Source organism: Temnothorax longispinosus, chromosome 4 (genome assembly GCF_030848805.1).
Source record: "Temnothorax longispinosus isolate EJ_2023e chromosome 4, Tlon_JGU_v1, whole genome shotgun sequence".
In the NCBI taxonomy this organism is placed as follows: domain Eukaryota; kingdom Metazoa; phylum Arthropoda; class Insecta; order Hymenoptera; family Formicidae; genus Temnothorax; species Temnothorax longispinosus.
Window position 1 is genome coordinate 5,376,952 of NC_092361.1, and position 14,267 is coordinate 5,391,218.

A 14,267-nucleotide genomic window follows, 5' to 3' on the forward strand; every position below is an offset into this window, starting at 1 on the left:
CAAGCTACAATGACACTAACGAATATATCGAGAACTATATTGTACTTGCCTTTTATATTCATAGAAAATTGAGAAAAAGCTTAGAACGCTAGAGTGATGCTTCGAAGTGATATCTTCCATGAAAATCTGGAAAAACATGGAGAATTGAATTTATTTCTTCGGACGCGCGTTATATGTATATATCTCTTGTTACTATACAAGGTACATATACAAGGTACATATCTTCTCGTTCGCGAGAATATAACATCGAAATAAAGGTCTCTCTGGCGCAAGAGCGGTGGATCAAAGCGGCACGCGCGATGGTTCGTGCATTGCCGGTAATACACAAATTATGGATAAACGGAAAATACGACCTATTGCGCGGAAACAGGTGCGCTAATATATCTTCTGGCGCGAATCTTTAAAGCTCGAGAGATGCTTTTTGTTGCTCGTTTGCGGGGAAAACGGAACGCAATCGACACGATGGCTCGGATAGCACGCGCAATGCTGCACGGACGGTATCTGGGTGACCTGTTATTGGATTTTTATAAAAGATCGTTCGGAGCGAAATGAACTCGTAAAGTGACGCTCGAACACAGTACGATCCCGGTGGTAAGTCGATACAGGCAGAAAGTCGTTAGAGGAATATAAAAAAAAAATGGTTGGAGAGGCGGACGCGATTCTCTTCCGCGCTCATTCCTCTGTATATCGTTGTCGCTAATGGAAATCCGAGTTGTCGAATGAACATCGAAATGTGCGCTCCGTATACATGTTGCATATGTCTGCATCCACATTTGTTTTACGGCGTAACAAAAAGCTCCTCGATTACTGGATGTCAATTGGCGCTGATAATTTGAAACGCATTATCCGAGGTACCGGAAGTTATTTATTGACAAATTTACTGAAAGGATTAGGCGACACACATCTCGTTCGCAATTCTTTGTCGATCGCGATAAATCCGATAATAAAATTAAAAAGTAAATCTTCCTTAGTTCGCCATTAAACGTATCACTAAAGTTAACATTATAATAAAGGTTCTGGGATACATTATTAAATTTGGGAATAAAATCAGATTTTTATTTCGATCCCTCTTACCTCAGAACGGTCTCTTCAGTCCTTGCTCGGTTCATGTCCTTATTTTATTTTATTATACTTTTTTTAGCTATCGTTCGTCAGATCTTTAATGCGATCCCGCTATCCGTAGCCGTCTCTGTTACATGAAATCGAGGAGAAAGGCTTCGGAGAAACGATTCTAACCGACCTCGCAGTAGATTTTTATCATTACTCGATCAAGCAACGCTGCAGACGCCATTATACGCCCGCAACGAGATTGCTCGAGCGGAAGATAGGTAGGGATGAGCGGAAGATGGAACGGCGTCGAGGGGGTTGATTTTTTATTTTACCGAAGAATGGGGAGGGGATGCGATTCGAGGGGAGATCGATGGCCCGGGGGAAACGGTCTCGAGAATTAATTCGCGATTGCCAGCAGATTCTATTGACGGTCGCTTTCCGTCCTGGAACTCCCGGAGATGGCGGAGACCGCGATGTTGCCCCTTTCGGTAACTGGAGCAAAGAACGAGCACGAAAAGAGTTTGTTCGCGAGCGGGTTCGATTTACGAGCGAAACGAAGAGATTATGTTTCCGATGAGTGAGGAATGGCAGAAGGGAGCGTAGCAACGGTAAACTTTCGCTTTAAATCAAACTTTAACACTGCGTACGCGAAAGCAGTTTAGTCTACCGATCTTACTAAAGTCTAAACTTCTAAACCATTGTCAATAAACGATCTATATATACAGTTTAAATTTCCGCTGCGTCTAGTTTACGCGCAGCGCTGGCCAAAATTGCGAACCAATTTTCATTGTTACGTTGAGATTCGAGGAATTTTCAATAAATTTCCATTTCTAGTTGATTGAAAATATCAGACTATCGAACTATTCAAGTTATTCCCTATATGTAACATGTCATCAATATATATCTAATTAATAAAATTATAAATACAGAATAAAATGTGCTGAAATACCTATATAGGAGTTTTTAGAATAATAGGATTGATTCAATAAAACAACACAGAGGATGCATAATAAAAATTAAATAAAGAAATATCTTCCTATTCCAAAACATCGTGACGCAACATTGTAACTTTGCAAATTAATTTTGCAAAGCGCGCGTATCTCAGTTCCATAATCGATGTGAAACTCGCACAATCGATCGAGCTGCTCGCGCATGAGGTATGTGGCCACGATAATTATTTATCTCGGTCGTGGCATGGGGAGGAAAGCGGTGACGTGTTTTCCTTTTTTCCGCGAATTGCGTGGATTCCGTTTCCGGCATATCGCGCGCTAATTTAATAGCTAGCTGGCTGTCGCGTGCGTGCAAAACGCCGTGTTTCTGCATACACATCACGCGTAGACCTGGAATATGCGGATACGCAACGCGGTAGAACGGAGTTCAATAGCCGGCGCGGGCGGAGAACTCCTAATTCGCTTGGTCGTTGAGAACTCGCGTATCCCACCTGCGGACTAATGAGACATTTCTTTTTGCGCGCCCGAACTGCTCTATACGCGTCCGTGGCTAATGGCATTATCATTGTTCGTCCCTTGACGCAGATATGGGTTAAAGCTCTCGCTATCACAATATTCCCGCATTATGCGAGCAGCTCTTTTGACTATGCATCATTGATTATATCTTTGTCAGGATCTCTATTATGTGCAAAAAGCTGGAAAATGTGCAAAATCTGGAATTTTCAGGAAAATCTGGATTCTCAGGTTTTTTTAGGTGGCAAAACTAGTGAATTTTCAGGAAATTTTATTGGATTCACGGAATGTTTGTCAGAATTGTTTCCTCGGAGAATTTTGTTTTTATTTGCAAGTACGAAGATATACTTTTACCTCTAAAGTGTTTTATAAATTTTATTTGTTATTATTTATTTCATCTGTTCTATTGAATTTTTTAGATTTAGATAACTTTGTTTAGATTTTTAGGTGAAAGTTTTGTCTTATTTGAACGAATGCTCTGCGATATTTAAGTGCAAGCACTTTCTTTACGTTTATTTGATCGTTATCAGATTCTATTTCGTGGAATATACTTTTTGTATTTCTTGGAAATAAATGTGTAAAAATGTTATGCGATTTGATATATCTATTTTGTGAAAGTTCTTCGCTTTCTTTTAACCTACTTTTTAATTTTGATATTTAACATGAATAGCTTTTAATTTTTTCTCAAATTACGAAAGAGAAAGATATCAGATAATTGAATATATTTTTTATTTACTTTAAAAGATATTGTAATTTTCCGTAAAGATTTGAACAAAAATGTCTGGAAAATCAAGGAGTTTTCAGGAAATCTTTTTGCAAAGTTTGAGTAGCACCTTGATGAAGCATTTCAATGCAAATACGTAATATTTATCGAGTGTTGCGGTAATTCTTAGAGATGAATAAAAGCAGCGAGTTGACATTTCGAACTTTAATCTCACTCGAGATGGAAGCGAAATGTCTTACTCGCATTTACGTTGGCGCGAAGTTGAAGCATATAACGTCGGGCGGAATGAAAGGATAACGTTTGCCGTCCAAATATTTTCGAATATTATGCGGACGGTCGGTAAAAACCTCGGAAAAGGTCCGTTCAGCGCGACGACATCGCCGCGTTTCACTTGTACGCGAAAAGCCAGCCGATGTCACATTACGATCCATTAGCTCGCCGCACGCATGAAATCCCGACAAACCGAATTGTCGTTCAATCGCGCGACGTGCATGGGTCCCGCTTTTGTAATAAAATTATATTGTGCAATTGCAAGTGAGGAATAGGGGAAGGATTAGGTTCGCTACCACGAGGTGGGTCATTTACGTGACCATCGGCACAGGAACGTGGCGTGGAATACGGAATGAAGCGCAGGCCATTATTGCGGTCGGACACAGTCGCGCTATCGTAAATACGCAATGACGTGCGGTACGGCGGAACGACGGTTTTTTTCCCTCTCGTGAGCAGCCCGCAATATTGTCACGTGCGGCGAAGGCGGTCTTGAAGTTAGCCGACGAAACTCTACGCTACTATACGACAGATCGTATTGTGCGAGTTGTCTGGCGGGTTCCTTGCACGGCACGTGAGGTATCGTTTGGCGAGGAGCCCCGATAGGGGGTTCGGGTCCGATGGGTCACCTGAACCGACAATATTGTCTTGGTATAATAAAACGTAGCCGATAGAGGGCTATTAACTTGGAGACGTTTCGCGGAAGGTCGTCAGCCGTCGATGTCTCACGTGCCAATAAACGTCGGCTCTTTATTCTTCGTGGCTCTTTATTCTATAGCTCGACGAATAAGAATGCAGCGTGTTTGTTGCGAACAGTTGACATATTCATTTTATTTTGAATTCTAGATCTATGATAAATTTTTGCAAATTACAAATAATCTTGTTATTTTAATTTTAAGCCTTTTGACTTAATTAGATAACACTTTTTGCATTAATATATTCGTATATTTGTTCAACCTTCTTATAAAGAACAAATATATGCGTCACGTTCAGCCTTCGCCGTTAGAATTTACGTTTCTCCGTAGCGCGAATTAATATACGGAACGAATTATTGCTCGACGCGAGAATCGCGCAATTAAAAACGCCGACATTCTTAATGAATTACGATCATCGAGATCGTTCACACGTCCGGACATAATTAAACTGGGAAACGTTCACGTACCATAAAAATAATCATAATTAGGAAAACATTTATTCATCGGGACATTAACAATTCTTTCATTCTACACACTTTTTCGTATCTAGTTTCATACCTAAATTGCAGTTATTTAAATAAAAGAAAAAATAGAAAAAATATACACACTGATGTAGTTCCACGATAAAATACATAAAACATGTAAGCGCGATAGAAAACCAAGAGAAGATTTAGAATTTGATAAAATATCGAAAGGACGTGATCTATGTCTCTAAGAGAATACTTTAGTCCAGGTACATCCGACTAGCTTTAAAATACAATAGGAAAGGCTATTTTTATTCAAAATTAAACATTTATGTATCTATTTATAATCATAATTATGTATAGGTATATACTCATTTAATTATTTATTTTAGTTATTTATTTACTCTAAACTACTCTAGGGTGTCCCAGAATTTTCCATATAAACTTTAGTTATATTTTCTATGAACAAAAATAAAAAAAGTGATGTAAACATAGATCCAAAAATGCTTCATTAGAAAGTTATAGCAATAGTACGATGTAAATACACCTATATATGTAAGAAACAATTTCACTTAAGTTTGCATTTTAAAGTATTATCCATCCAAATGTCATACAAGTTATACATCGATATAATATTAAAAATTGATCACCCTAGGAATTTAAACCCAAGCGTAATTGCAAATAAACATTTGGTAAAGACTGTGTGATGCGGCATTCTTTTGTTAGGGAATCTTTGTTGATATTTTCTATAACAAAATGCATTCCCTACACACAACCGTATACACAGAATGACTATCTATGTATTCTTACTAATATAGAATAAATATATTTAGAAAGATATATTTTCTGACCGCGATATCACGTATAAAAAGTACCGCGTAATCGAGGGATGCAGATATAAATATTATTTAGAATATTCGCTAACCTAAAGTCAAGAAGAAGCACTTTTGGCATATTTGGTGAAAGCTGTACATTCGGCAGGCGCGTGGAGAACAGTGTGACTTTCCAGGATCTCCACCCTTGCCTTGCACGTGGAACAGTCCAATACCTGGCGGCGCACGCGTATGAGTGCGTGCAGCGGTGGGACGCGGACGCGGCAATTCCATATGCCAACCCAGGAACTCGATATCCAGTCGGAATCGGGTCACAAGATAATCGATATACCTGGCCGCTATAGATTACACGGTCGCCTCACCTTACCGATGCCTCGCGGACGCTTCTGGTGTCGGTCGGTCGGTCGATTTCTACGACACGACGAATAGAGACGCCGTGTGTCTCCCGCTTCGAAAACCGCAGGATGCTCGAGCACCGTAAATTCTCGACTTGTCCGCGGTGGAAGAAAGGGAAAAGGACTTAAACGCGCGTCGACGATCACTTGGTGAAGTGTCGTGGAAGCAATTGGGGAGCGTGCAGGGTGAAACGACAGTGATCTGAACGTCAGTTCTCCGATCAAACTCAGATGAAAATTAAACGATTGCATCTTGCACTTATATTTATTACATTTTGTCGACTCGGAAAAGCAGCCGTGCACGGTCGCGAGAAGTTTATGGAGTACACTTGAAGGTTACATCGCCCACTTGAGAGACTATCGTATTCAAATTTTCGCCTCGCGCAGATATCTTCGAGGAGCTTCGCTATTCGCGACACGTCCCGGAAACTGTCCCTTTCCCCTTTAAGCCGCGAGCGAGCGCAAACTCTCACACACGCACGCCGTCTCACACGTACGATGTTTACCGACTTGCGGAGAGTTCAAGGAAAGTATTGATTCTGCCGCGTATACTTCCGAAAGATGCCTCGAGGAGCCCCCGTTTAAGGGTGCCGCGCACATTGTACAGCCAATCCTCAGAAAAGATTTCGATTCCGAAGAGAGGAACATGCTCGAGAAACGTCCGTCTAAGTGCACTCGGGATGAATACCGTGAAACATTTCAAGGAAAACTCGAAATAGCGAAATAGCAAGACAGAGAATGACGGGGGAGGAAAGCCCTTGCATAAGTCAGCTTCCCATGTTGACAGAGAAAATTTTGTAACGAGTAGGAAACAATGGCGATGGTCCTGAAAAATCAATACCTTTTCCCGAACAAACCTAAGTAACGACTGTATATATTTTGTACTTATCAAATTTTAATTTAATTTAAATTTAAATTTTATTTTAAATTTCCAAATAAGCAAGTACTCTTCACAAAGAACGGATATTGTACTCTAACTTCTGAATTGTTATTGTCACAAGTGTGTTTCCAAACATCTCGAGAGAATATTCTATTGTGAGGTGACAAGAACATAACTACTTCTCTGATTATTTATTGATATTATTGACGCGACCAGTGATTAACGACTAACGACGCACGACGAACTGATGTTACTATTTCGCCCGAAAAGAAAAAAGGATATCTCATGCAGAATAGTTGTCTTAACAATAGCAATTATGACGGGAGATTGATCCATACGAAACGATTCAATGTAAAATATAATAAATACTTTGTTTTCTATCGAATTATAAAGAGCTTTTCGGGACTTTTTTGCGACCAATTACAATCTCGGATCATGAATCGTGTAAAACGAGACGATCAGTCGGTTCGGCGAGACATTTCCCGAATTCTCGGGGCGACGTGGCAAGATAGAAGAAAATAAGAACGGATTTCAACCGTTTGTTGCGCGGCGTAGGCAAACTTTCGAAAGTACGAAAGCCGGCATATTAAACCCGCTTCACCCGTCGGCGGTCGTGGTCGAAGACCGCGGCCGTCTCGTGGCGGACGAGCTTGAAAAACGGGCGTTTAACGAGCTCGCCGTCGACGCAATGTTATTTGTTCGTGGAGTTTCAGGGAATTTTCTTCAGGCTCGTCCGTCCGGCGCAGCGGTTCCGCCGAGGTGAGGCGACGAAAGCGGGAAAGATAAACGACAACGGTTTGTCATTCGAGCGAGCAGAGGCTCTTTGCCGTCTGTAAGACACGGAGGTCCAAAGATGTCAAAGAGACATCCTAATCTGCAGACGTCTTTCAGAGAGGTCTTTTTAGATACCTTGTGGACTTTTCTACGTGATTGCTAGACGATCGGGTGATTTAACCCACAAAGAAAAATGGAAAGAATTTCGACACGTCGTCATGGTGATGCTTTTATCGTGTCAGTATATTTTTTTCTAGAGCTAGGATGAGTCGCATTTTGAATTGATGCATTTTTCGCATCGTTGCGGATTTGATTATAAAATGTATAACTATTTTTTAACCGTTTGAACGATTACGTGAATAATTGTATAATAGAAATATTTTGAAAAGTAAGAAAAATTTTTCAATTTTTAAATTGTTTCAGAATATATACACGATGAGAAAGTATTAGTTTCGTTTACTCATGTATTTCCCATAATTATAACCGCGCGCTATTCTTTTAGGAAGCGAAATTAGTGGGCCTATATAGCTTTAATATACACGCAGCCATCAAGAGGCTGCCAATCTGGCAAAGATCAATCAGTAGCATCCGTCTCTTTCATTAATTTGCGACCACGACGATTATTATACGGTAGAGTTACTCCTTGGGATATTAACCCCGCACAAAGTATTCACTTCGTGTCTCTTTTGTCCCGAAAAATCAGTGCGTTTCTTTCTCAAGGCGTAATGAGCCAAGAACGGCGGCCGATGAACATTTCCTCTTTTGATTACTGTCTGGCTCTACGCAATTTGAAAAGAAAATGATAAAGGATAGAAAAGATCAAACACAATAAAAGGAAAAAATATATAACATACATTTTTGAAGGATAAAATCATCATAAACGTAATTTTATTCTGAAGACAAAGATAATTCTAAGTTGGAGATGTAAAACTCTATATTTTTATATTAAAAAGTATTAGAATTTCTTTAAAGATTTAGTGATTTAAGATAGAGTAAATTTGGAACGAAAAAGTTACATTAAAATTATCTTTATTTGTTTTATATATATTTCGAGTAATTGAAATTTAAAACATATGAATCTCTGCTTTGTAGTCAGACGCGTCTGCTTATAGCGATTTCTTTTATATCGTGAAATCTATTGGTGAATTCTTTATCATTAACTGGCTCGACGAGGAGAGCTCCTTCTTCCTCCTTCTTTCGCGCGTTACATTCCGAGTAACATAGGTCATCGTCGTGTTTCCACAGTAATTAACAATCGTGATTACAGCTCGGTCGGCCGAAGACCACATTGTGTCGATGCTCGAATTGCCTCGCAACTTCGCTCGTCCATCCCTATTCGCGCTACCCTCCCCCCCCCCCCGACAGGATCGCGCCTAATTAAATGCTCGGTTATCGGCCGTGCACGTAGACATCGGGGCATTCGAAGCTATCGTGGTTCCAATATAGCCGACGACCCGGAAGAGTGTAACGTAGCCCGAGCTTTGAGCGTTATCGATGACGAACGTTGCCTCGGTTTGTTCGCTGCGAGAGATATAATTAATGCGCGTTAATAATGACGAACTTTCGGACCGCGAATAGAGTCTATGTCATAAATCTCCCTTTTACCTCGAGGTGATATGATGACGCGGTCGTCAGGTGAGATAAGTCACACGTGTACGCCAGGTGTGATAATAGGGTTTGACGATGGGCACGCCTTTATCAAGCTTCGAAATTTCCCTTGCGCTTCGTCAACCTTTCAACGGTCGACGACTATTTCGTCTAGATATTGATTACATGTACAAGGTGTAAAAAGTAGATTTTGAGATTTTTCTTCATCAAGAGGGCTCTGAATTGATCCCTTACATTTAAAAATACGCATGAAGTCACGTAAACTTTTAGTCTTTATATATAGTTTAGTGTATAAATATTTACGTAGGGGAAGTTATACCGATCTTTCTCACTTGAAGAATTCATATCGAATAACATTGAATTACCTCAACCTACGTAAAATTATTTTTTCCTCTTACATTATTAATGGGGAAATCTTTTTTCTCCAGATAGACATCGGACAGATACCACCCTTTTTTCCGCTCGACCGCGAAAGGTCTATCGGCGGACGAGTTATTAAGTAAGGACGATTAATGCGCCATGCCGGATAATCGATTTTGCACAGTAATTCACGACGAACGTCCTGTAGGTATACACCGCGGCCAGATAAAATAGAATCCGCCCAACGAACGTAACGGAGTAACGAAGTTTGCTAAACCGTTGCCGCGCTCGTCCCCGCATACGTCCGTTCTCACCACCAGACGTCGATCCTCGATCCCAAAACTGCACCACCTCCGCGGTGACTTCGATAAACTGACCCAGAAATCACCGATCGAATAAGGTTCTTTCATTAAATGCATGTTGCGTTGTGAGTGTAACGCTCATAGTAAAAATTCTCCACTTGGCGTTCACGCGAAATATCGTGTAATAGATTTGTAAAATTTTAGAAAATACAAACAAAATTTTTGAAATACAACTGGAAGGGAAAAGAGACATGCACATTGTGTGAAATAAAATTTATAATTAAAAATTTTATATTTTTTTTAGGTGCGAATTTTTTTGCACACTCGCCGTGGAAAATGCATTTTATAATGAAAGTCGAGAAGAGATGAAAACCTCTGGACCGCCCTATATTTGCTGTTTTAATTTAGAGCTACGCGATTGTTTCGCGACGCGCACATTTGAGAATTAACGTGACCCATATTCTCTTTTTAATTAAACCGGGGGCTTTTTAACTGTCCCTCTCCCTCCCTTTCCGGAAAATAGTTTGCGCCACCAGTGTAAAATTATCGGGGTGTTTATCGGTTATCGTTTACGAAAGTGGGACGCGTGGGTACCGGCCATAATAAGATAACGGGGAGCAGGTGACACAGTAACTTTGCCAACGATAGCGATGATTTATGTCGACCTGATGAGAGAGGTGAAAGGAGAGTAGAAATATAATTTCTCAAGTTAACTAAAAAAAGCTCGAAGCTTTTATGCAATTTTTATATAGGCAAGCTTTGCCTTCTATTTATATTCAACGGTACAGTTTGTCGAGTCGAAAAGATGTGTGCGGCGAGTCCCCGTTTGTTTCACTCGTATGAGAGTGAATCGCGGGGACGTCGCGCAATGAAACTCTCCCTCTGTTTGGGATTGAAACTGTCCGCGCTGTTTACAGAGCGGTTATAATCTCTATAGAATCAAACGTTACGTTTGTTCCAGAGGTGACGATGTGCAACGATCGATCGAGCTGTTGGACAAGGTGCTCTCAGAGTACGACGAGCACGACGCGGAGGGCGAAGGTGGCGGCGGCGGCGGCGGCGGCGGCGGCGGCGGCGGCGGCGGTGGCGGTGGTGGCGGTGGCGGCGGTGGCGGTGGCGGCGGCGTCGGGAGCGGAAGCGGCGGGGGCGTCGGGGATTGCGGCAGCAGCACGGAACCGAGTATTGGCCTCACGCCTGACGACGAGAGTCCATCCTTAGGTACCGTCCTTTTTCCCCCGTTTATCGTCTCTTCCCGTTTCTTATTTCCTCGCGGGACACCCGACCCCTCCCGTATTTGCCGAGCCCGATTAACTAACGCTCGTACGAAGGATGCTACTCAGAGAGAGGAAGCCCCGCGACGTTTTATTATTAAGTCTTCTTTTTATCTGAAAGATGTTGGAAAAAAAAACGAAAAAAGATGGTCAGCTTCCATTGAAGCGCCACGTGTCGATACGAGCGGAATTTATATTACGAAAATTCAACACAGTGGGTTTCAACCGCGCGAAAGCTTTCTAAAAGCTTTTTATATCCAGTATGGCGAACCAGTTGATCTTTGACTGCTGTAGACATTTATGGCATCACCCTTGTATCTTTGTTTGAGTATCTTTGAACGTCTTTGTCCGTATCTTCGGATGCCCGCAGGCATATCGCATCGTACGGTCTTGGAATTCTGCGGTGCCGTTAACTATAGAAGCCCTCATCTCCCTCGGGACTTAGCGCTATCATGCACGCGAGGCTTTAGATCCTAATCCCAATTGTAATAGAAAACGGGTTGTAAGTTGCTAATGCAACTAATATAGATTCATTATTCTATCCTGGGATAAACCCTTCAGGACAATTTGAAATTATAAGAGATAATATATACGAACTCACGATCTAAAATGATTACAAACACAAGGATTTTAAACAAACATCAAATTCATGTTGCATAGGTTTTTATAGAGAATTTACAAAAATCTGATGTGTAGATTGGGTGAGTTAAGTTGGAAGTTATTAGTGTATCGCGATAGGTACCAAAGAACAGGTACTGAACATCGGGCAAATCATAGAGAAGTCGCGAGGGTACTATGTATCCATTTATTTGTGCTTTGCTTTGTGAATTTTCGGAAAGCATTCGATAACGTAAAGTGGGAAAAACTTTGGAACATCTTACTCGAATACTGCATTATCTGATTTTCCTCATTCGATCGCTGTATGAAGCTAATTCAGTCCACGTAAAATAAAGATCGATGAATTTATTTCTGACGCGTGTACCGTTCGTAATGGTGTGAGGCAGAGCTGTGTACTCTCTCCGATTCTGTTTAACCAGTGAGCACATTACACTGTTAGATTCGTAGTGTTAAATTATATTCAATTTGAGTCATTTTTAAATATTCCTATAGGTCGTCCACTGCTTTTACTCAATTTGTTATTAATTTAACTAAACTTACTAAACCATTGGAGTTAAAAAATAAGACTATTTTGTGTTAAAGTGATAAATTTTGACACACATGATAGTTAAAAATAACAAAATGTTATTTAACTCAAGATATTGATTTAAATTTCATCCTTAAATATTTAACAGTGTATGAGGCAGATATTGGATAAGTGGAATCATAGAGAGAAAGGTGTACAAATATCTAATTTGCGGATTACATAACACTTATAGCATGCAATTAGAGAGAGATTGGAGAATTTCTGCATAGACTTCAGCAAATCAACTTACAATATGATATGGTGATTGACAAAACCAAGATAATGATTAATTATTGATCGGAAGAACAAAACAATAGACCTGGTATCGAGTAAATTAGTCATTGTTTAGCAATCAGTCAATTTGTATATCTTGAGATCCTAATTGATAATAAAGCTGAAATTCAACGTCGAATACAATGGCAAGAATGGCGATGTTACAGCTACTAAAGTATGGCAAGGTAAAAAACATTACTATATAGAAACATGAAAACAAGACTCGTTGGTGCTTTGGTGTTCTCAATCTTTCATTTATACTTGCGAATTACGGGTCATCAGAGAACCTGCTAAACGTAAAATTGATGCGTTTGAAATATGGGAGTGGTGCAGGATTTTGAGACTTTCTTGGACTGCGCGCAGAACAAACGCATCCATACTCAATGAAAATACATCCTCAAAGAGGTCGGTCAAGTATCGTTTATTCAAGAATACTTACTCTTTTGGCCACATACAACATAGCGACAATATTAAACGACTCGTGATTCAGGGAAGGCCGGGAGGTAGACAGAGACGTGTGGACGCTCGCCGACACGCGTTAGGTTGATGTAACAAAATTTCTTTTAAACAAATTTCGGTCAAGCTGTTCTCGACACGTAGAACAGAGCGATGGCGAAGTATGATAGCACGAGCTATTTCCAGTTTCGAGGCAGGCTGATCAAAACGGATCACAACACACTGTCAAGATGTCATGACTAAGAAGAAGAAGAAGAAGAAGAAGTATCGCGGTGCAATGTACGATTCGCTTATTCCGAAATGAATTCCGCAGTTTTCTCGACGCCCTTTCCAGTCGACGTGCCTTGCATTCTTGCATTATTTACCCAGAAACGTACTCTTTCACGCTGGAAAGTCACAAAATGCTCCTTTGCGCAAATTTTTGTGTTTATTCTTTTTTCCACGCGATTCCGCGAGTAACATCGAGGGCGAACATTTTCGGCGGAATTGGCCCAATATCTGATTGCCATAGAAATCAATATCATCTCGAGTACACACGCCAGCGAACTGACAGACCTGACGGTGAGAATCAGTTCAATTCTTTTTTTTTTATCCGGATATTCGTCACGAAACAGATAGAGCGTGAAAAACACCGCGAATTGTGAACTAGTCGAAAAAATTTTTATCTGGAGCACATATACCTATTGTACTTGGGCATGTTTCGCACGTATTTCGTACGGATTTCGTACGTATGCCAATTTCGCAATTTCCGCAAATTGCAAATTCTACAGTTACATTACTGTGCTCGCAGAATATGTAAGTTATTATTGAACATTATTGCGCGCGTAATTAATGTTACAACGTATTTATCGGAGATTGCATTTATTTAATATTCGCAAATTACCACATATCTTTTGCGCTTTATAATTAAGCATATCAACGGTAGAGTGGCGATAAACATCGCTCGCTATTAACGTTCGTCAAATTATTAACACGTAACGTTCCATCGTTCCGCGAGAATGAAATATTAAACTCGGATTTTCCTCGACACGAAAGAACGTCGCACTTTGTCACAAATGAAATCTTTCCCTTACGTTGAAATAGCCGGCTTTGGGAATCGCGACAAATGATCGCCTCACGACAAATTTTCGCCGAGGTAGCATCCGCCTCGAACTTGTGGGAAGATGCGAGCGCGCGCGCCGCTTTATATCGACAGGGCGAAGATAGTAAATTCTCCGTGACAACTGAGTACGCCTCTTTCTAGAACTTTGCACGCTATTTCCGCCCCTC

General features: G+C 40.7%; 1 protein-coding gene across 6 annotated transcripts in view; it reads left to right on the forward strand.

The window, feature by feature from the left end:
- LOC139811628 (uncharacterized) overlaps nt 1-14,267 on the forward strand; it is a 227,368-nt gene that overhangs the window by 150,326 nt on the left and 62,775 nt on the right. For 4 of the 6 annotated variants that reach the window (XM_071775935.1, XM_071775932.1, XM_071775938.1 and 1 more), the window contains exon 4: nt 10,753-11,033. In XM_071775935.1, coding sequence (XP_071632036.1) covers nt 10,753-11,033 — 281 coding nt within the window. The remainder of the gene's footprint in view (nt 1-10,752; nt 11,034-14,267) is intronic. The other 2 variants (XM_071775936.1, XM_071775937.1) reach the window with 1 other exon arrangement.